The 23,238-nt window shown below is 39.7% G+C and overlaps 1 protein-coding gene across 2 annotated transcripts; it reads left to right on the top strand.

Moving 5' to 3' along the window:
* Positions 1-866: 866 nt before the first annotated feature.
* On the top strand, positions 867-21,807 carry hnf4a (hepatocyte nuclear factor 4, alpha). Of its 2 annotated transcripts, none has more exons than XM_071477403.1 (10): positions 867-1,035; positions 16,823-16,997; positions 17,511-17,605; positions 18,080-18,186; positions 18,281-18,436; positions 18,867-18,954; positions 19,092-19,244; positions 19,391-19,627; positions 20,219-20,341; positions 20,780-21,807. In XM_071477403.1, exons 1-10 carry the CDS (start codon positions 987-989, stop codon positions 20,920-20,922), a joined length of 1,326 nt encoding a protein of 441 aa, XP_071333504.1. In that variant the 5' UTR covers positions 867-986; the 3' UTR covers positions 20,923-21,807. The 2 variants fall into 2 exon arrangements, with proteins under 2 accessions (XP_071333504.1, XP_071333503.1); XM_071477402.1 differs by lacking the exon at positions 867-1,035 and adding an exon at positions 15,481-15,829.
* Positions 21,808-23,238: the final 1,431 nt, after the last annotated feature.

Genomic DNA, 23,238 nt, shown 5'->3' with positions numbered 1-23,238 from the left:
TCCGTACAAGTGAAGAAGTGATAGAGATAGAAGCAAAGCAAGAAGGAGACTTTAACCTCTGGAGACAACTGTTGGTGAGTATAATAAAGAAGTTTAAAGCCAAACTTGGAAGTTTCTTCAAGACTGTTGAGTAACAGCTGCTAATGCTAACGCTGGCTATGTAGCAATAGCAAAACTCAACAAATAGCTCCTTGAAGTGACTGTAAATTACATGCTGTTGATAAATCCTGACTATGAGTCTTGATATCAGCTGTGTCGTCCAATTAAATCATGCTTAATATTGCCATTATTTTAAGTGAAATACTAATTTAAAAGCCTGTTTTCCAGCAGCTGGTGTCTTTCAGCCTGGAGTGCATGATGCAAAATCATCCTCTTGGATTAAAATATGATTTCTGTTTCTGCCGGGAGACTGTGGACATATCGTTTTAAATTTAGATTTCTCTTGACATTCACGTGTTGCTGTTACAGCTGAAGCAGTAGGTGACTTTTTCCCCTCAGTCAAAACAAAACTGATGACGTCACTCGTCATACAGTTTGTTAGCTGCCACCCTCAGTACATTCTCCACTCCTCTGTCTTTTGTATCACTCCCCGCCCTCTGCCTTTCTCTCTCCTTTTTGTATAAACTCTGCTTCTTATTCACTCCTAATCTGTGTCTGGAGAAAAACGACTGTTTGGTGATGAGAAAGAGGGAAAAGCACATAATAACTTTATGTCTATTTGAGTTTCTATCATCATGTTGCCATAGTTACAGCTGCTATATAGATTGGTGTCCATACGAGCCTGGTTACTGTTTAACCTCCCCACCCACATTTGCCCAGATTAGGAAAATCAATAAGATAACAGCAGCAACACCGGCCTTACCTTACACCAACAACACCCTTCTCTCACTACAGCACCCTGCGCCAAACTTCCACATTTTACACCTTATGGTGAGGGAGGAAAAAGTGGATTTAAAACACATGTTTGAGCAGAGGCAGAGGACGACATGGTCAATGTAAACACACAGGTCACTTCAAGTATGGAACTCCCATTTGGTGAGTACGCACTTTTTTGTTTTTATCAACTTTGCTCGGTGGTTTCAGTGCAAAAAAAAAGGTTTAGTGTGACAGCCGCTTGCTTTTTCTTTTATTTTTCGTGGGCGGTTTGTGCAGCAGCCGTGTGGCTCCAGAGCTCTGCTGGACAAATATCATCGCCATTTGTGTCTGGCTTTTTCACACGGCTGTAATCCAGGAGGTGTGTCAGAGATATGGACGTTGTTAAAAAGGCCATGGGAGCTGGGCCTGATGGTGGTGATGGTTTTGAGATGTCAGAGCAGAAAGAGCGCGTCGAGTCTGGAGGAGTTTACGTGATAATTTTAAATGATTTAAACACGATGTTGTTGCAGCTGATAGAAGCAGGTGCTGTGAGAAGCTGTGCTACGGGATGAATTCACATGTGTTTTTATTCCGGACCTTTGTGTTAAAGTAACTGTAAAAAGCCTGAATTATTAAAGCTCAGATGAAACTTAGATGAAGCTTTATGTTTTGGTGTTTGGTGTTTTCTGCAGTGTATGATGCTGCACAAACACAGCTCAGGGTTTGAATTCTTTAAGATCTCAAAAATCTCCATCCATCTTTCTCCCCATTGCTGCTGCAGGTTCCTTGCAATGAAAGCAAAGGCCTCATTGTGCTGCCTCTCAAACAGACACAGCGGTCTGTTTTGTTTTTACTCCCGTGTTCTTTCATTGAATGATTTGCATGTCACAATGTGGACAATGTGGAAATGCAAATCCATTTTCACAAAACTCTGCCCATATGCGAAAAAAAAAAAAAAAATTAAAAAAGGGACAAATGTTGCTGAACAGATGCTGCTGCAAGATCCACATTAACCTGTGCAGCTAGAGATTTAATGGAAGCCCTGACCGTGCTGGGGCTCACTGATGTCTTTCAACTCTTTTTCTGAATAACTGCACTGTTACATAACCAGTTTGAGCCACTATTTTATCGTTGGTTCAAGCGTAGTCATGAGAACTTGATCTGTGAATGACTTTGTACATAAGGTTAAGAAATAAATAATAAAGATGTGGTTTTAGAAGCTTGTGACGTTGAAGCTACTCATTGGTTTAATTGTAATTGTAATTGTGAAGTACTTTACTACATTCAACCCTGCTGCTAATTTGTCCCACTGGCCACCCCATAGACCACCATTATGCACCATTATAAAAGAGATGTTTGCTGAAGCTACAAACAAGGTCAGTTATCACCCATTCCGTTTTGAACTTTTAATTTATGATGGTTTTCTTTATTTGTAAAACCTTTCCCAGAACGCAGTGGGTTTTATCTGCATGACATCATCCCAATGTAAGGTCTATGGGCTGAGTGGGAATGCATGGATGGGGCTCGCAGGGGAAACACTAACACATGTCTGTGTGCAGTGGACCATGCCCGAAAACCAGAAAATGTTTTGGGCTTTTGTGCCAAGCTAGCAATTTTTTAATCTAGTGTCTGGCTATTAAAATACAGAACACAGGATTTAGGCTGTCTTTGCTTAAGGTAGCTCAGCACCATCAACTGTACTGCAATCAATTTGTACCATCAACTTCTGTCTGCAAGAATTCCCCTTTTGTGGAGCAGTTTATGGACAGGCAAAGGAGGGCTCAATAAAACTGGACACAGCTAATAAGCTACGTTAGCTTCCTCTATTTTGTCCTCTCCAGCTCTGCTTTCCCTCAGAGGTCAGTGCAAGTCAACAGTGCAAATCCATCGATCAAATTTTCTAAGTGAAAAATGTAATGCATCCTCACTAATCTAGCCACAACTGATAAAAGCAATAACACATTTAATATATTGATCACCTTCTGGAGGAAACCATGACAACATGTCTATGAACATGACAACAGCCAGGATCTGATGATTCTGAAATGACCAAAATATAATTGCAGATTTTTAAATGCAGAGGTTTAATTTAAACCACAATCATGTAGAGAATAGAGATTATAACTGTAATTATTAGCCTGATTTCACCTTTTAAGGATAATGCTGGTTAATATTATATATTATTATGTTTTTCTTATCATCAACAAATCCCAGTAATCAGACTAACAAGTACTGTGTGTGACATGTTTCTTTATTATTATGACTATCGACACCATCATTTATTTTGAGTCTCTGCTGCTGTAAATACTCACTAAAACACCAAACGTGTATTCATCCGTGGGTGGAAATATATAAAACAAATGCACAGTTTCCTCCAGTTTGAGTAACATCTGCTAAAATCTATAGTGACCAGGTCTTTAAGGAAATTACTGAATTACTGAGCTGTTTTTAAATATGAAAGTTTACCTTTGTGAGGCTTTTTAAAAAAAAATGAGTTACATCTTCAGAACAAATGGGTCAGAAAATGAGTGACAGAAGTCGGGTGGACTTGCATGTTGTTGATTCTGGTATTTTCATGGGATTTGTTGATAATAACAGAGAATACAGAGAAAACGGTTATTTTATAACCCTGACTTTGAAAACCAGTGATGACTACACTGGTCACAAATTCTGAAAATGTTAATTCCCCATCTAAAAACCACCTGTGAAACCAGAGAGGTGACTGGCCTCTGCCTGGATAACTAAATTGTTCTGTGTTTGAGTACAATAGTAACATTTTCTGAAAGGATTTGTTTTTACAGTATTTGCTTATGAAATTTTCCAAAACCAGGACATTTATGTTACAAATACATTCTTCAGCAGCTGCCTACTCTAATCTTCTCTTTGGCCTAGATCGGGTTATACTGTGCTGCTTTGTCCAAACAAACTGCAAATCACTGTTCAGGCTCTTTCTACTTTAAAATTATGCAAAATGTCTCCAGCAAGTATTGCAATTGCAATCCTAATTTTTATGTAATTTATACTGAGACGCTGAAGATTTCTTTTATTTCTGAGCAGATTACAGCTATAACTGCCAGATAATTTAAACATGATGATTGAAGGCGAAGCATTTAGAGGTTATATCTGCCAAAATTTACTCCTTTACTCCTGTACAGCCTAAAACTACTGAGCCAAGCAAACTCACAGCTCATACAATACGCGTAACTTTGTGTCAGACACATGGGATTAATTGCTCAACGGTCACAACCTGGACAAACTCCCCAGCTCTGCTGTTGGCAGAGTCTCGTGGTGAATGTAAACATGACAACAGCCGTTCAACAGCCCCACAGCAGATATCTGTTTGCCTACGAAGCTGAATGACCTGACAGCGCGGTGCTGGGGGGCCTGGTCCCTCTGTATACAGACACAGAGGGAACAGTTCAAGATGACTGAACTAACAGAACATGCAACAGCGAGGCTTTTGAGGCACTTTAGGGAAATAACATTTGTGGTGTAGGTACAGAAGCTGCTGTGTGGATAATGATGTGATGATAAAGATTTTTATACATATAGATTATGAGGAAACCCCTGATGTAATGCATTTATTCAGTGTTTGCAAGGGACTGCCACAGTTTCAAAAGATGAGCAGGTAGAAATCAGCTTGAATGGACCATGTGCCTTTTCACTGAAACACTGGGACCACTGTTAACACACCTGCAATCACTGTAAAACCATACGTTTCGGTTGATTTGGTCAATCTGGTGTTTGACCAAATCAAATCACTTTTCGATGAAAGAACTATTACACTGTTACGAAGATGTTCTAGCTTCTCTTCATGAACATAATTCTGTTATAATGAGCCATATGTGAATTCCATCAATCCACTTGTGCAGCACTTTTCTATTTTTAGAGACCATGCAAAGCCCTTAACAGTGGTAGATGTCACATTCACCCATTCATACACACATTTACACACACACACACACACACACACACACACACACACACACACACACACACACACACACACACACACACACACACACACACACTTATACACTGATGAAACAGCCATTAGGGGCCAATGGGGTTCAGTGCATTGCACAAAGACACTTTATCACACGGACATCAGAGCTGGGGACCAAACCACCGACCTTGAGTAGTGGACAACCTGCTCTACCTCCTGAGCCTGTAATTAAATAAAAGTAACTAAATACCACAAATACTCTGTTACAAGTAAAAGTCCTGTATTCAAAATGTTACTGAAGTTAGAGTGTAGAAGTATTACCAGTAAAATGTACTTTATCAAACTTGTCAAATGGCTCCTTTCATCTTTATATGTTGTTGCATTGCAAATACAGTCAGTTGGCAGTTTATTGGGTACAACTACCTCAAACTAATGCAGTCTAATATAATAATCCTGCAATAAATCCTCCTTCTTATAAAGTTCAGTTTTTGTTTAAACGGTTTCAGTGATGTTGATTCAACTTTATGGTCGATATAGAGGCTGCAGTTTGTGGTGCTGTTGAATTGTTGCTCCTTATACAGACTACTGCTTCTATTATTAATGTGAATGAGGGTGAAATACCTCTCTGCATCGTCTCAATACTCGCTAGCAGCGAGCATCTGTGTGAGTAAGAAAGACCTTTAATCTGAGAGCAATTCATATTTAATAAGTTGATCATATGTTTTGTTTGTAAGATCAAAGTATCTCCTGACTATAGCTGGTAAATAAATGTGTCAGTGGGTAAATATCCCCCTCTGACTTACAGTAGAGTAGAAGAAAAGTTCCTCAAAGCTGTTGCAGTTTCCTTTTCTTCACTTTTGTCATTGGGATTAGCTGATTAATTTTGAATGTAACCTCTGTCACTGATTCATCTGACTGTAGGTAAAAAGTCTTGGGTTGATGCAGTTGTTTCCCCTCCAGCCTGTTCTCTCATCCAATCAAGTGCCACCATATAATCGAACTAACAATGATGAACATGAATTTGAAAGAATCTGGATATTAAAATAAGATCAAGATTATAATTAACTGCAGCTGTATGAAACATATTAGGCTGGTGAACAAACCACTCAGCTAATGAAATGACATTTAATCTGCACTGTAATCAAATATGATATTCATTCAACCTAAATGTGCCTCTCTGGTGCTGAATAGAGGCTGCTTCTCTGCCGGTTTGCAGGATAGGCGTTACACACTGTTCACTTGACACTATTAATCCCAGTGTTCAAGCCTCCAATCAAATCTCATTGTGACAAGCATTAGGGGATTATCCCTGGGTAATGTGGGCCCTTACAGCAGGCCTGGTGGCCCCGGCAAACAGCACTATCCAGTAACAGTGGCCCTGCTTCTCCTCTCGGGCTGCCTCAGCCTGGCCGGGCCTGAGAGAGCAGCTGAGGCTGATGGGCCTTTGCTCAGCTGGCCGGCTCACCGTCAGGCCTCGGCCTTCACAGGGATGTATGGCCAGGATGGGACGCTGCACTTCAACAACCCAGGTACAGGAAACAGAGGGGACTTTGAGAATCAGGCAGAGTTTGTAGAGCAGAGGGTGAACAACGAGCTGCTGTTTGTGCATTAACACCACAGAGCTGTGGAAGGTAAAGCTGCTGGAGGCTAACGACAAAGCGCAGGGTGAAAATGATACTGAGATACTGTATGTGTTTCTGGATCTTTCAACAGAAACGTGTTTGAAAAGCTTTGACTGTTGACTGTTTGCAAGAGCTGCTTCACTGAGAGAAAAAAATCAACAACAAATTCATGTATAATAGGCAACAACATCTTGACAACTCAAATTATTGGATGTGATGAAGGTTTTGGACGCAGAATAATTCAGTGATTCAACAGTTTGTGGATGAGACATCGACTGTAGTGTGAGTTTGAGTGTGAACTGTGCTGTGTGTGTCCACATGATGGCAGTAGTAAGCAGCGATGAGGCAGTGAGCAGTCAAGTACAATTATGAGGTACTTGTGTTTGTGTGTCTCAGTGCAGAACTTAAACGTAATTAAACGTCAATTGTGTTTCTCAATTTCATGCTATTAATACTTCACTATTGCACTTTTTAATCTCTTTATCTTTGCATATTAAGATACAGATTAATATGCAAAGATTAAACTTCCCAACAGAATGTAAAGTTGTTAAAATTAGCTAAAGCATGACGAGCTACTGCATTAAAATACTCCGGACATGTTAATGCATTAGTCCTGACAATCAGATATAATATATAATCCTATAATAATGAGCCACCATGCAGCATAATGAGAACTTTAACTTTTTAATACTTTCATTTATTTCTTTGCTGATATTTTGTACAATTCAATTCAAGTACTGCACTGAAGTACAGTTCTGAAGTATTTGTAATGATTTTTTGCTACTTTATATTTCTACTCTACTACATTTTAGAGGGAAATATTGCACTTTTTACTCCACTACATTTATGTCACAGCTTAAGTTACTAGTTTCCTTGCAGATTTATGATGTTTTATCAGGGCTACCGAGCAATTTATGAATTGATTAAGATTAGCTCCACTGCAACATTAACATCTGCTACATTTAAGTTACAACAAGAACTTTTTCCTCTAGTACTTTAAGTATATTTTGATGCTAATACTTCTAAAACTTTGACTTTAACTTATAACAGAGTATTTTTACACTGTGGTATTGCTTCGTCTATTTTACTGTGCACCACAGTGGACGGGCCTGGGGCAGAACTGTAGATGTAGAAATCAAAAACCAATCAAACAACAGAGACCAGGAGAGAGCAGCATGTGACCTCAGCAGGTAGAAGGAGAGCAGTGAATCAACATCAAGGCAAAAGGTCTGATGTGAAGTGTTAAAACTGTCCAATAAAAATTTTTAAGAGGCATAATGATGCAGTCAAGAGGCTGAACAGCAGATGGCTGATCATGTCAAAAAAAGAATCACAAGTATTTAGAATATATTTCTACTGCACTGATCAGATGCAGTTTTAGATGTTGCACAGATCACGTTGAATTGATGAATGTTTAGTGCCTTGTTATTTAAGCAGTGGAGGTTAAACGTCCACTGATTGGCTGATGACTGAGGCACCTATAGAGCATCAGAGAGATAAACGTGCTCAGAGCGGAGCTGCTGACAGAGGAGATTGGGCCAGCAGTCAAAATGAATTCTCAGCAAAACAGTGTTAATCATTACAGTCCCTTATCACACACTGTGATTGATTTACATCTCGCAATGGTCTCTGTGTTTATTGATGCAATTGTTTACTTATTTGGTGCACGGAGGCTGCTTCTCAGTCTGACTGGATGAGACCAAGCATGTTTTTGTAGATTAAAGGTTTTATCTGCAAAATACTCGAGACTGTCAGTTTGAATGATGACAAAGATGTGTAGAAGAGTGGAGTCTTAAACTGTGACTGTGCACAAGAATTGCAAGGTTTGGACTCTACAAAAAAGAAATGCACTGTAATAAGTGCACAGAATCTCAGAAGTAATTTGAAGAGAAACTAAAAAGCTTGTATGACTATATTATCCTTCTCCTACTGCATACAGCTCTCATTTATATACCTACATTTTTATTACCCTGTAATATTACAACTTAATAGACACTAGTAGTTAATCATTACCCTGATACCAAATATTCATCATGGGTGAGGATCATATGACAACTCGTAGGTTGTCTCAGAGAAAAGATGTGATTTCAACCCAACTCTTTCTTCTTTTTGGTATTTTTCATTTATCAAAGTCATCTTAATAAAACAATTAAATGTCCCCTTAAACATAAGGTTATACGGCTAAAGAGAAACCAAAAAAACATGTTAAATTTGATAAATTTTGACCTTTTTAATTACCATGGCAAGGCCTTCTTAAGGATCTTTTTGGCAACGTGATTTAATTCTACAATTGCATTTGTCTGTTTAGCGCAAACCCTCAAAAAGGATGTGTCCAGCCTCACTACAGAGGATGAACCGGCTTTGGTTAACTGTGTTTGAGGGCCTCTGAGGACAAATTAGCTTCTCTAGCAGTATAAAGTGCTATTATTTCACAGGAAAAAAGGAAAAATAAGTATTTAGCTGAGCTGTATAAAAGTAGTTTTCCATTATAAAGGCAGAAGAAGGATTCAATACAATTTATCAGACTAAACACGATAACATAACACTATTACCAAATTGCTTTTTATATTAAAAAAGGTAATTTGATCATCACAAAAATCAATCTGTGTCATTATGGACAATGAGGTAAAATAAATGACATTATTCCTGTGGCACAGAAAATATGATATTCCCCCGGTCAGCCACAGGGGCTTGCATAAGCTGTGTTATTTGCAGATAGTTATCTGTTGACAAGGTCTTTGCCATGACACTCTACTCACCTATCTCCTCCATCTATTGCAGGAGAGCAGAGCAGCAGCAGCTTTTTTCTGCTGCAGCCAGCACATTGTCTCCTTCTGTTTTACTCTTATCAACATCAACACGCTCCTGGATGTCTCTTACAAACACTCACATTTCCACTGTGGCGTGGCTCTCTGAGAAAGAAACAAAATAGGTCCCCAGACAGTGTATATTCCACATCTTATTAACTCTTCCAGGCCACCATGATCATCTTTTCCTCCCAGCTGCTGGCTCCTGTGTTTTGATTTTACTACGTTGGCTTCCCTGCCGCTTGCCTTTGAGATCGGACTTGGGGAAATGAAATGTAGTCATTGAGGAGAAGGTACAAATAGGCAGCGGTTGCAAATGGAGTTTGGTCAGTGGTCGGAGATTCCTATTCAGAAGATAGATAGGACTTTGTTCACAAACTGGAGTTTGAAGTTTCAAAGGGGAGAATCACACAAGTATTACATCAGGTCTCAGCGATCCTTTGACTTTTAGCCCCGGGGCAGGAGTTTGGGTGACTGATTATAAGACAGCACTCTCTGGCCCATCACATTTCAGCATGGCAGCTTCCCACAGTATTTAGTATGTATTTACAGCTACATGTCAGGCAGTTGTTGTGCAGAGAAAAAGCTTGAACAACTGCTTATCACCGATTTGTTTTGTATTCACGAACATTACACAGAAAGAATGAACATATGATTAGATTTTTTTGTGTCGTGTCATAAACAACATTCACATGACACACCTGTGACTCAACCATAAAACAATATAAAAACATTAAAAGTTAATACGTCTTATTTCCACAGTGGTAGGACCATCTGAATGATGATAGTAAGGACTGCCATGTCTGCTTCATCACAGTAAAAGTTGTGACGTACAGATTTAATTATTGTACATATTACTCAAAATAGAAATGGTAAATTTTTTTACTAATTATCGTGTTCATTAACTCATTGCTTCTCTTTCTATTTATTTTAATGTAAAGTTATTTTGTCTGAGTTTTGACTATATTATTTATATACATGGCCTGGTTATGGTTATTTATGATAAACCACATTAGCAATGCAGTGATTCAACATTATTGTATTCTTGAAAATTATTAGTTTTATAGTCCAATAATTTTTTGTTATCTGCCTGCTTGGTCTCAGCTCTGATAAACCCACTCTGCATTACTTGCTCAGCACTAAACAGCAGAGAGACGAAGTTAACGGCAAGCTGGTGAAAATACTGGAGCATTTAGTGGTAATAGATAGCCAGATATTTCCCTCAGGAGTTGGTAGTGACCAAAAACAGAGCTAAAAGACACCATATTATTTTTATGAGGTGATAATATGTTAGCGTTGTGTTTATAGCTTGTTTCTGCTGCTCTCAAATCTCCAAAAATCAGTTATCACACATTTAATGAGGATCTTTTTTTAAATTAGGATGAAGAGGCTACATGCTAGCAGCTGCGTGTAGCTGTGACGACACAGCGGTGCTTTGAGCTAACTGCTAATGTCAGCATGCTAACTTGCTCACAGTGGCTTATGTCAAGCCAGTCTGATATCCATTAGCTGTCAAGACTTTTCATTCAAAACCACGAAGGTAAACTTCTTGGTTGACATTGGCTTTGGAAAAGTCATGGAATCATCGAAGTCATTTGGATTCATCCTCTGGAGATCATGAAAGTCCAGGAGCTGTTGACCTATTTCAGTCTGATATTTCTGTCCCTAGTGAGGCCAGCTGACATTCATGCACATTTACATTATCATAGTCGTACATGACATTTTATTGAAACTTGCAGAGAGTTTGATGAGACGATCGATACCACTCACACGTTTGTTTGCACAGTAAATAATGTTTGAAGCTGCAGCTCGCAGCCGGTCAGTTTAGCTTTCAACAGACCCGACCTGGCTGTTTCCCCCTTTTTCCAATTTTAACGCTAAAGCTAAGCTAACCAGCTGCTGCCTGTAGCTTCATATTTGCTGCACAGACACAAGGGTGGTGTCTCTTCTGTCATTTAACTAAAGAAAGCAGATGAAGGGCGCCTCCCAACGTGTCAAACTAATCCTTTAAGAAAGAGCTTCGTTGTATCTAAACAACGTTCGGACACACAGACAGCAGAAGATGAAGGTTTTTATCATTAGCAGTAGTCTTGAATTATGAAAATGGTGACTGCATTCAAATTTAAGTGTCACCAGAATGAACATGTGCTGCTGTAGCCTTATTCTGTGTTTTATAGCCTCCTGCACGTGTCAGTCCAGCCCGTGCACTGTGGGAATGTAGGCTAGGTACAGCATGTTAGCACAAACCCCCACCTCAAAATGCAGATAAGTTATGGGATCATTTGGAGCTAACCAGCCCTATCTGACACACTGGAGCAGTCTGTCAGTGCGTGATTAAGAAAAGCTGTAACCGTGCAGATTACACTTTATAGTCCTGTATATGACTGTTCCTTGAGGAGTTCACAGAAATTTAAGATGGAGCAATAAAAGAAGTTTAATGACGGGGAAGATAAGATTTGCTGTGAGTGACTCATTCATAGCCCCACACTTATTCTCCCAACCTCCCCTCCCCCCCTCCCCTCTGATCACTCGCATACTGCTTTGAAATAATCAGCACACTTCTTGAGCAAATATGGGCATTGCAGAAGAGCAGCACAGATCGAACATGAAGAAATGTTGTAATGGATGACCTCTGTACACACAAGTGAAACAACATGCTCCAACTGATCTGCGTTTGATGCAGAGTGATCATCTGCTAATCATTTTTTGATCACTGGCGTAGTTTCCATTGAGTTAATCAGGTTGTTAAAGACCCTGACAGCATTTAGAGCCAAAGATCAATGAATCTAAATCTGTGATCATTCCTGACTGTCAGAAAAGTTTCTGTAGCTTTTAATCACAGGTTGATCACTTCCATTCCCTTTTTCTGTTTGGATTTCTGTAGGAACGGAGTTTTTGTGTAAATATTCAATCATTGAACGCATCATCTCAGGATCATGCACAGGAGCCTGCAGGAATGTTATAGTGTTTGTCTGCTGGAAGAAAAATAATTTTATGAGCGCCTCAGTATAATTTGAGTGTATGGTTAACAAGTTCACCTATATGGGTTTTTTTTACTGCTTCTGAGGCCGGGCTGAACTCGGGATCGTTGACCTATTGTTATGTACTGGCACTTTCTCTTCAAATACAAGACTACTGTTTGCTGTGTGACATGTAAGAGGCAGCCGATTTGCGCAAGCAGAGAATTTAGTTTTGAAAACAATTGGATTTAGGACGGTGTCTAAAAAAAAAAAAGTCACACTTGAAAACCCTCCGAGAACTGAGATCACATCCATGTTGGATTTCATATGGGAGGAGTTATATCTCATTTACTTCTTTAATTTTTTAGTAATTTACATTATAATTACTTATGTTACAGTATGTGTGTTACCTGAGTACTTCCATTTATACTTCCGCTTCACTTCACACTAAATAGGTGATATTAAAGATTAAAGCAATGGTGTCCAACCTTTTGGGTTTGTGACCCAGTGTCTTGGGGCCCCTTGAGTGTGGTGTGTACACAGGTTAGCAGTTCCTCCAAAGAGACATTTCCCCACTAAATTTCTCAGATGGTTTCATTTAAATAACAGTTTGGGGCTCAAAAAGGTAAAATTGTTCAATATTTCACAACAAAGCAGAGATTAGAGAAACGTCCTCTTTTCCTTTGCAGTGATTAACTCATGATTTATCTTTGAAGCAGTCAGACTTCTATGTTGGGAAACACTGGACTCAAAGTAGTTCAAACTATTTCCACCTCGACCACCTGCAACAATAAAATACTTCTTATGCTTCTTACAGTCCTCCCTCTCACTTCCCTCTGCAGAACCTGTCTCTTACATTTTGTGTATTTCTGAAGTGATTCCTCAATATGGCCTCAGTCGTGGAGGCTGTCTCTCTGAGGAGCCGCTGCATTTCCAACAAGTGTTGAGCTTTTGGATCAACCTCACGTGCACGTTGCATTTTCACAAACAATGAGGTCTTTTACATAAAGGCATCACTTTGCTTTAGCAACGGTTATTTTCCACTGTTAATTACGCAAGAATTAGCTGAGATTTAGCAGCGTTGTATTACACATGGACGTAAGTCTGAATGTAACGGACTGATATGATCTGACCACTGGGTCTCCTGTGGTGCAGGAAGCTTTCAGATCCCAATAAAAGTAGCAGTACCACTGTGTGTACACACTCTGTTACAAGCCTTCACAGTCTTAGTGTTTTTAAAACTGTACTTTAAGAATGAAAAGTAAAATATTATCATAGATGTATTAACAGAGAAGCAGCTTTTTAACGTGGCAGCTGGTCACACTGTCAAACTATAATGTATCACACAGTGTGTTACAAGATGATTATGTTTAGTTTGTACAATCTTAATTTGTAAATTAACTAACATTGTCAGTTTAACATGGATGGATTTCTGAACTGTTTGAAGTGACAGTTTTTGTTGGAAATTCACAAATCAATCTCAGTTTATTGTAGGGGTGTCTTGACTGTGTGTGTGTGTGTGTGTGTGTGTGTGTGTGTGTGTGTGTGTGTGTGTGTGTGTGTGTGTGTGTGTGTGTGTGCGCGTTTGTGTGTTTTTGTTTTATCAGTCTTAATATTGAATAACTGTCAATTAAATCCAGTTTTTCTTCAGTTATGTTTTTCCTTCATACTACAGCATGCTTAGGCTTCAGCAACAATCATTAAATACTAGTGTATAGTATAGTGTATATATAGTACAGTATATTTTATTTAGTATAGTATATTATAGTATAGTATAATAATAACGGTAGAATATCTCTGTTGTAAGAATCTATAAACCGCATCTGTCTTTGATGGTTTCCTGTAATATTTTGTATAGTAAGCTGTGGTATTTAGTGTAATATCTACACAGATGAATGTCAGTGTGGATCAGCTGTAGCCTCAAGCTTCAGACAGGACTAACAAGAGGAGTTTACATGATCAGAAGCAGTTTATTGTATGACTACATCAGGAATCAAAAGTGGCCACAGTGAAAGACAAAGTGACAGGCCGGCCATCACAGAAAAGTGTGGGAGGACATTCATGGTGTTGCAGTAGTAGGACATATTATTAGATTTTCACTACATGATTATCGTGACCAAAAGAATTCACAATAACAATATTATTGACATATCTATAGAAAATTAAAGAATAAATGATAATAATAATAATGATATGAGTGAAATTCATCTTTTACTTTGTATATTGTGTGTTTTTGCCTCTTTATTGGCAAATGAATTAGACTCAAATACGAGTGAAGGGAGGTGGAGAGAGAATCTGTAACCAAAAAGAACAATTACACTTAATGGACAGTGAAAAGGCAACAAGATAAAAGAACTGATAAAGATAACATCCACAAGGCTGAACATCTGCCATCGCCATATTACCAAATTAGTATTATTAACACAATATCAATATTTCATAATATCACACTTATCACCAGTACTGGTACATCACAGCCCTCTTGATTGTTCATGTGAAACCTTTTCTCACCTCTGCACAGCTGGGTGTGAATGTGGGATTGTCGTTGCAGAAATATACAGAAATTGTCAGATACAGACCAATTTTAATGCAGGAAAAGTGCACGGTGGGTGGGTGCTATTCGACCACCCGACAAGCAGCTCTGATGAAATATAGCAGCCCCTGAACATGAGAGCTCTGGTTGACCAGCAAAATGTCATAACGTGGCTGTATCATTATTTGTAGTTGTTCTGTGTCTCTTTCAATCTGAGGGTTTGTCTCAGGAGTGAGGGGCCTGGCGCATATGCCTGTGCCCTGGGGCCCATTGTCGCATATCCATCCATGATTTTCAGATAAAGATAGTGGAGTAAAAAGTACAATATTTCACTCTGAAATACAAAAACCTTTCAAACTGTGCTTGAGTCAGCGTAGGTCTCTATGCAGACACATGGAGGTGAGCTGCACCTTTGTTTGCTCTTATCTGCTTCGTAACGTAACATGGATATTGTAACTTGTCGTGCATGTGATTTCAGCATGTTACAGAAAGTGTTGTCTATAAAATTAAACTGGTTTAAAGTGGTGCAGGAGTGATTTGGCAAAGCATTGACCTGATGGTGGAATTGTTTATCCATTACTGACTGGGAACCAAAAACCGGTGGCAGATATCAAAGCTGTGCTATCTCTCCCTAAAAAAAACAAAAAAAACAACAACCCTGTGATTCACCATTGAAGGGGGATAGTTAACCATCAACCACAGAGATACTCCACCTCTCCTCTGGTTAGCGGCACGAGAGGGAAGGAGCTCTGCTGTCAGTCACTGGCCTCCTCTCTGACACCAGTAGGTCCCCATCACACTCTACCGGGCCAGGGAGCCACCTTGTTACTGGGTGGAGCTAGGCCCTAAAAGAGAGGAGGGGGGGGGGTTAGTGGAGGTGTGTGGGGGTGTTAGAAAGGAAGGAGGAGGCGGAGGAGGAGGAGGAGGAGGGGGTGGGGGGCACATTAGCTTCTTGGACAAGTCTTTCTGCCCCACTGTCAGGTAGTTGAGCATTTGTTTGTCCAAAGCACTGGCAGACATGGACATGGCAGACTACAGCGAGGCTCTGGACCCAGCCTACACCACGCTGGAGTTCGAAAACATGCAAGTGCTCCCCTTGGGCGCAGGTGAGTTACATATATGCAGCTCTGGCGCTGAACTTTGAAACTTTTACTGATTTAAAACTTTGGTCAAGAGAGCACAGAGGGAGCTCTGGCACGGGGTGATAAAAAGGGGTCATCTGTCCATCTGCTGCTGCTGCTGCTTGCAGGGGGATGATCCTGTGCAGCGGGTCCACTTTTATCACCTGTGAGGTGTGATGGTAAAACATTAAGAGATTTTGATTTACGAGACTTTGCTCTCTATATTCTCAATGCACTCGGGTCATCTGGTCAAAGCAATATCTACCTGTTTCAGCTTGTAGAGTGATGGTGGTGTTAGACTGATGACAGTGGGGTGATATTTATTCTGTGATGAAGCAGTAGTGTGAGGATCATGATCACTGCTCTCCTGTTACAAACGGTCTGTTCCCACAGTCTGAAGTGGAGAAGAGGGGTTCAGTTTTTTTTGAGATGTGCTCACAGTGACACCAACTTATTTATATATGCAGTCTCCCATGACGCCAGGCTGTGATCCTGCTTCTAAAATTCCCACTCAGATGAAAAAATGAAGCCTGAATGAAAAGCTTACACATTTCCTTATTGCACAGATGTAAAACAATGTCTTTCCGTGAGTCATCCTGCCATTTTTAATCTATATCATGTGTCACGACACACTCTGTGATTGATTGACCCAGTCTGGTCTCCAGTGATTGCCTTTTCAATGGTAATCAAACCTACATCAATTGTGCTCTGTTGACTCTGTTGTCTGAGCTACTCAGGCAGGTTCTCGTGATGTATTCACTCCAGCCGTTCACACCTTCTGAAATTAAACCAGCCTGACAGTCTGTCAGGTAGAAACACTATGTAACCGCCTCTGAGCTACTGATCAAACGTATTTCTTGATGCCTGTCCAATATCAGATAATTAAGCTCCTCCTGGCTTCACCTCTCCCATGTCACAAGTCTATGACCTAAACGCCTGATGAGATGTCTCTTTTTCTCTCCTCTCCCCTTGTGTCAGACTCCTCACCGGCAGAAAGTGCCAACATGAACGCCACCGGCCACCTGGCGGCGGGCAGCCTGTGTGCCATATGTGGAGACAGAGCCACGGGCAAACACTACGGGGCCTCCAGCTGTGACGGCTGCAAAGGCTTCTTCAGACGCAGTGTCCGCAAAAACCACATGTACTCGTGCAGGTGAGGGCACAGCTGTGGCTGCACTTTCTGCTGCTGCAGATGTGACAGTGAAGCAAAGCATTGCACATTTAACCCGGCGTGTGAGGCTGGATCCCAGCTGTGGTATGAGAGGAGCAAAATGTGTTTTAGTAAATCATTGGTTATTAGATCCTGATTGCTTCTCAGGCTGCAACTCATGATTTTTTTTAAACATTTTTGATTCATCCACAATTTTCTTTCTTGATTAATTGATTCATCTTTTTGTCAGAAAATATTAGAATAGTAGAAAAATGTCTGTTATGATTTCCCACAGTCTTTCTAATCTCTTGTTTGGTCAGTTTACCATCATATATGACAAAGAAAAGGAACAAATCCTCACATTCAGAAAGCTGGAAACAGCTCACAGTTCTTTGATTATAAAAATAGTTGTGAATTCATTTTCTGTTAAGGAACTAATCAAGTAATCGACAAATTACATTTTAGTTTCTTTTTTTGAATCTATGGCAGCACAAATTTATTCCATTCACTCTCCAGGTTCAACAGACAGTGCATTGTGGACAAAGACAAGCGAAATCAGTGCAGATACTGCAGGCTGAAGAAGTGCTTCAGAGCTGGCATGAAGAAAGAAGGTAGGGGACAGCAAACCGACTTAATGTATAAACTCTCTCTCTCTCTCTCTCTCTCTCTATATATATATATATATATATATATATATATATATATGTTTTTTGTTGTTAAAACAGTGGTAGTTTTCCTGGGAATATCCCATTTAATCAGCAAATCACAGCCACAGTCTAAGCTGTCTCTACTGAATCGACACGACACGTCTGGATGTGTTGCAATACCCAGGAGAGTAGTACTTTGTTAATGTTCACTCTGTGGAGCGCTGAAGTCTCTGGCCAGCTAATGCTGAGCAAACATTTCCAAGCAATAATAGCCATATACTGATAAACATGACAGCCCTCGACGACTGAACGTCTTGAGTTTTGCCAAACAAAGAAAACATTTTTCATGGTTTTCTTGCATTTTAAAATTACTGCATGAAAATTGCACATTTTCCTTCTGCGACAACCAAGTGAAGACAAGTGTGTGTTTGTTTTTAGCTGTGCAGAATGAAAGAGACAGAATCAGCACCAGGAGATCCAGCTATGAAGACAGCAGTTTACCATCCATCAATGCACTCATCCAGGCAGACGTGCTGTCAAGACAGGTACTCAGTCATCTTTGGGGCTCACGTCTAACTGTTATCAATCACCTGCATTGAGGCATCAAGTGATTTCACACATCTGCATTGCCTTGTGTAGATCACCTCCCCTGCTCCCATACTGAACGGCGACATAAGGACCAAGAAGATCGCCACCATCACAGACGTGTGCGAGTCCATGAAACAGCAGCTGTTGGTGTTGGTGGAGTGGGCCAAGTACATCCCAGCCTTCTGTGACCTGCCCCTGGATGACCAGGTAAGACTCATCCACAGACACAGTGTACATAGTTGTATAGACACTCTGGTCACTCATCAACCAGCTCACTCAGGAGCACGCAGGTATAGACTCACTGAACATGTGCTTCCTAAATAAATCAAAAAAGCACTGGAAGAGTTTTTAATCACTTAAACCCTTAACTCTTCAACCACAGTGGTTAATGTATTTTAATCCTGAGTTAGAATATGATGAGCTTGTTTTAAAGTTATATCCCTCCATGGAAAAAATTGCAGAATCATTAACAGTGTGATCACTGGGCCTTAGTAACTGATTTGCTGATGTTATATCAGTGTCTTCCACCAGGCTTCTTTCTCATGCTCTCTCTTTGAAGCTTCAGGTGACATGATACTGACTTCAGAAAAAGTTATTGTCATGCAGCTAATAAGTAGATTAATTCTTTGTGTTTCAGGTGGCATTGCTGCGAGCTCACGCTGGAGAACATCTCCTGCTCGGTGCTGCAAAGAGGTCCATGCTATACAAAGATATCCTCTTATTAGGTAAAACTGACACACAAACAAGTATTTTACCGCTCTAATATTATCAATACTCATTTCCCAATTCTGTAAAAGAAGAATTAAAGAAGTATTGTTTCATCCAGGAAGAAATTCTAATCTAGTTTCAATTTCTCCTGCAGGAAATGATCACATCATTCCCAGAAACTGCCCGGAGCTGGAGGTGGGCAGGGTAGCAGTGAGGATCCTGGACGAGCTGGTGCTTCCCTTCCAGGAGCTCCAGATAGACGACAATGAATATGCCTGCTTGAAGGCCATAGTTTTCTTTGACCCAGGTACTGCTACTACTGACTAGACTTTTGGATTGTTCAGAAGCACGGGCGTATGAACAACAGTATCCTAGATACAGTCTACAGATGAAAAGTTACAACTCATTAACAGACCTCTTTTTGCAAACACCCCTGCTTTTGTTTGCCCACAGACGCGAAAGGTCTGAGTGACCCCGTAAAGATCAAGAGGATGCGATACCAGGTCCAGGTCAGCCTGGAGGACTACATCAACGACAGGCAGTACGACTCTCGGGGTCGCTTTGGGGAGCTGCTCCTGCTGCTGCCGACGCTACAGAGCATCACCTGGCAAATGATCGAGCAGATCCAGTTCGTCAAACTCTTTGGCATGGCCAAGATTGACAACCTGCTGCAAGAAATGCTTCTTGGAGGTGAGCTCCTTCATATTATTTGAGAAGTCAGAACATGACTCCTGAGCTTAAAAGCTTTGAGTGAATATATTGAATCCATGTGTATAAAAGGTGCCATATTTTACACTATTGTGGTGTTTTAGAGTTGATATCCATAAGAAGATATATCTGTGGTTTTTAGTACCAAAAACCATCTTAAAGTAGTTTTAAATCTCCTCTTTTGGGCTCCAATCAGAAGAGAGGCTCAAAGCCTGTGATAGCCTCTGATATAGCAGATTTCAGGTAAAGGCTTGGAAAATTCAAATCCTGCAAGGTTAGATCCAGGAAGGCTGTACTGGGGACAAAGCTGAGGGTGGTGACTGTGACATCACAAAGTTACAGAAGTCCTGACAGCTTGTTTTAAAACACAGTCTTTGAATATGGGCCTTGTGCATTTTATCCGTGGATTGCACACTTTGATACAGTATTAGTATAGAACCTAGACCTGCTTTATAATAAAAAAGACTCTCACTTTCCACAATATAGGACCTTTAACAACAGAGACAGTTGTGGCAGCCAGACATGCCACAGTAAATTAAGACTGACTGTATATTTGTGTGTTTTGTCTCTCAGGTTCTGCCAGTGAAGCTCCACATGCACCTCACTCTCTGCACCCTCACCTGGTGCAAGAGCACCTCAGCAGCAATGTCATAGTGGCCAGCACCATGCCAACGCCAATCCATAACGGTCAAATCTGTAAGTGCAAAACACATTCAGCAAAATGTGAAGCACAAACACTGTGTTATTCTCTGCAGCAGACGTTCTTGTGTACCAAAGTTTGACCAGAGGCGATCATTTAAGACAAGTGAAATTCAGTATATTTTGACCATCAAATTTCTCTCACACAGCTTCTGTGCACTCTGGTAGCTGGGAGGGAAAACAGGCTTGGCAGAATAATCCTCTAAGTTCTTCATGTGAACTAATCTGGCTTATTTTGTCAAAGAGAACTTCTGTTATTCTTTCTTAACATGTTTAATGCTCTGAGAAATTTCACAAAAGTGCTTATTCCTTATCTTAAAAAATGTTTTGCCCCAGGACATGTTATACCACACAATGGTAAATATACACCTGCTTATGCTGCAATTCTGTTTCTCCTTCTAACTCGCTCCTGTTTCTTTGTGTTTGAAATTTCAGCCACTCCTGAAACCCCAATCCCGTCTCCACCCACTGCCTCCAGCTCAGAACATTACAAAATGGCTCAAGGGGTCATAGCCACCGTACCCAAGCAGCCGACCTCCATCCCTCAGCCTACCATTACAAAGCAAGAGGCCATCTAACAACCTTCTCAATCCTTATTCCTTCAGTTTTTTTATTGTGTTAAACCAGGGTCTTTATATGTAAGTTTATACAAAATCAGCATTGAAGCTGTAAACTTGACTGAAACAATAAAGTAGCGAAACACATAGAATGTAATTGCAATTATGTCCCTAGGAGATTTCTAGTCTGAATCTTCGGGGGTCTGTTTGTTCACACATGCAGCTGCAGCTGAGCTCCACGGCTCAGCAAAAGCCAGAAAAAAAAACGTATAAGAGTTAAAACTTTCCAGGCAAACTGTTGTTCTGTAAGATCGACGTATATTATTGTGTATATAGTTTATTGGGTAACATCACTTCCTTTGGCGTGTCCTCAGTGTGTGCAGTAAGGCTTTTGTTAGACATGGTGATGTGATCATGTCAGTACTTTATGAATGTTACAACAGACCTTACATTGTCATGTATTTAGTGTTGCACAGTATTTTATTTTATATTCATTAGTGATAAAATGGTTTCAGCCATGAACTCAGAAGATGTCAAATTATCAAAGCTAAAGGAAATTCCTTGAAAGAGTTCAGCTGTTTGTGACAAGACTAAAATTGTTTTATGTGCTGGAAAATGCATATTTACAGTAGTAAAATGTAACATGTTAAACTTTTACACCAAGAAATCTTGGTGAGCTCTGTGGTGCCACTTTGTAAAAGTCACAGGCAGACACACTGAGGAAGTTTCCCAATAATATGTTGTATTGGTTTTTAAAAATATATATTATATTTTTTGTTTAGTACTTTGTCATGGTTTAACTGATGGAATAAATTGTGCCTTGTAACCTGTACTGCCTTTCAAAAACAGGCAATGTTTCGCCTTACAATGTGAACATGAATTAATAAATCTCAAGATCTATTTTTACATTTTCTGCAGATCATATTTTATATCATCTGTAATTATGAGAGAATGGTTTACTGAAGAATGAATGGGATTACAAGTTCTCAGATAACAGATGATGAAACTGAAAAAAAAGATTATACATGTTGGAAAGTCTCTCGAGGAAAAAAAATGGGTCCAACGTGGCAGTGTAGCTTGTTCACTGATAGCCTATTGCAACATGTTGCTTCAGAATGATAAACTGCCATAAAATCATTATAGACAGCAGTGATTCAAGACAGAGAGAGAAAGGAAGACAACTTTACAGATATTTTTCTACGTTATGTATAAAAAAAGCCATAGCTGAGGCCAATGTGCTGCATTCAGACTCAACTAGAAACTATTACAGTGGTTTGTCACAACAAGTGTTGAAGTATGAAGGTCACCCCCAGACATATCCAAATACCATGCTGTTTTTTCCTACCAAAGATACCAAACACTTATATAAATAGGAAGTTATTAGTTAGCTGTATATATATCTTTTTAACATTTTCAGATTTAACATACCTGACAGATATTGTCAGACGTGCAGCCTGCAGTGATCAGGCTGCAGCGGAATAAGATGCAGGCAAACTCTGCCATCTACTGCTAAACAAGTGTGATTGATATTGATCCAATCTATCCAGGAAAAAAAAACAGAAATTTAGGCCATGTCAACCCTCAGCTACAGATAGTTTTGACTGATTTACAGACAGAATAAAAATACAAAATTATAAATGTGTGCAGGAAATATAAAAACTCCATGCTGGTATTCACATACCTATTCACAACCAGTGGTGGAAGGAATATTTACTCTAAAAGCAGCTGACTTTACCTAAGCATTTTCATCTTCTGCTACTTTGTCTTAGATTCCACTGCATTTCAAAGGGAAATATTGTATTTTTTTACTCCACTTCTACTTAAAAAACATGAACCAGTTATCCCAAGCTTGGCAGCTTGTGATCTTAAATTATTAAAAATCAGAGTCTCAGCTAAAATACCAGACTATACAGAAAGTAATTAAAAACTAGCTCCAACTGCAGAGCGAGTACTTTTAATTAACTTTAACTACAATTTGTTATAATACATCTGAGTTCAGGACTTTTACTTGAAGCGGGGTATGTTCACATAGTTGTTGGTTCTTCTACTTAAGTAAATTTGAGTTCTTTGTTTAGCACTGCTGTAGCCTTAAAATGACTTGCTCAATTTTTATTTGAATGCCATCATGTGCTGTGGTAAATATAGACCTGATGCATGATATCAGTAATTAATAAAGCTTGAAGAAGTGCAGAATTTCTATTTATATTGGTTTGAAGATGTGAGATTCAGGTGCACTGAAGTCGTGCGAAATATTTAACAGAAATGTAAACTTTAGTGTGTGTGTGTGTGTGCGTGTGTGTAAAATTGTGCCACGTTAGTTGCTCGTTTGTGAAAGTC

Source organism: Trachinotus anak, unplaced genomic scaffold, assembly GCF_046630095.1.
Source record: "Trachinotus anak isolate AG129_WGS33_773 ecotype Australia unplaced genomic scaffold, CSIRO_AGI_Tana_v1 ptg000004l, whole genome shotgun sequence".
In the NCBI taxonomy this organism is placed as follows: domain Eukaryota; kingdom Metazoa; phylum Chordata; class Actinopteri; order Carangiformes; family Carangidae; genus Trachinotus; species Trachinotus anak.
The sequence above is the reverse complement of the archived record's forward strand: the minus strand, read 5'-3'. Positions and strand labels throughout refer to the sequence as shown.

Bases quoted from the DNA above. Each gene is read 5' to 3' on its own strand.
- hnf4a (XM_071477402.1), top strand. From the start codon at position 15,742: ATGGACATGGCAGACTACAGCGAGGCTCTGGACCCAGCCTACACCACG. The intron at 16,998-17,510 runs GTGAGGGCACAG...TTCACTCTCCAG, and splicing joins AACCACATGTACTCGTGCAG to GTTCAACAGACAGTGCATTG. The intron at 18,955-19,091 runs GTAAAACTGACA...TTTCTCCTGCAG, and splicing joins CAAAGATATCCTCTTATTAG to GAAATGATCACATCATTCCC.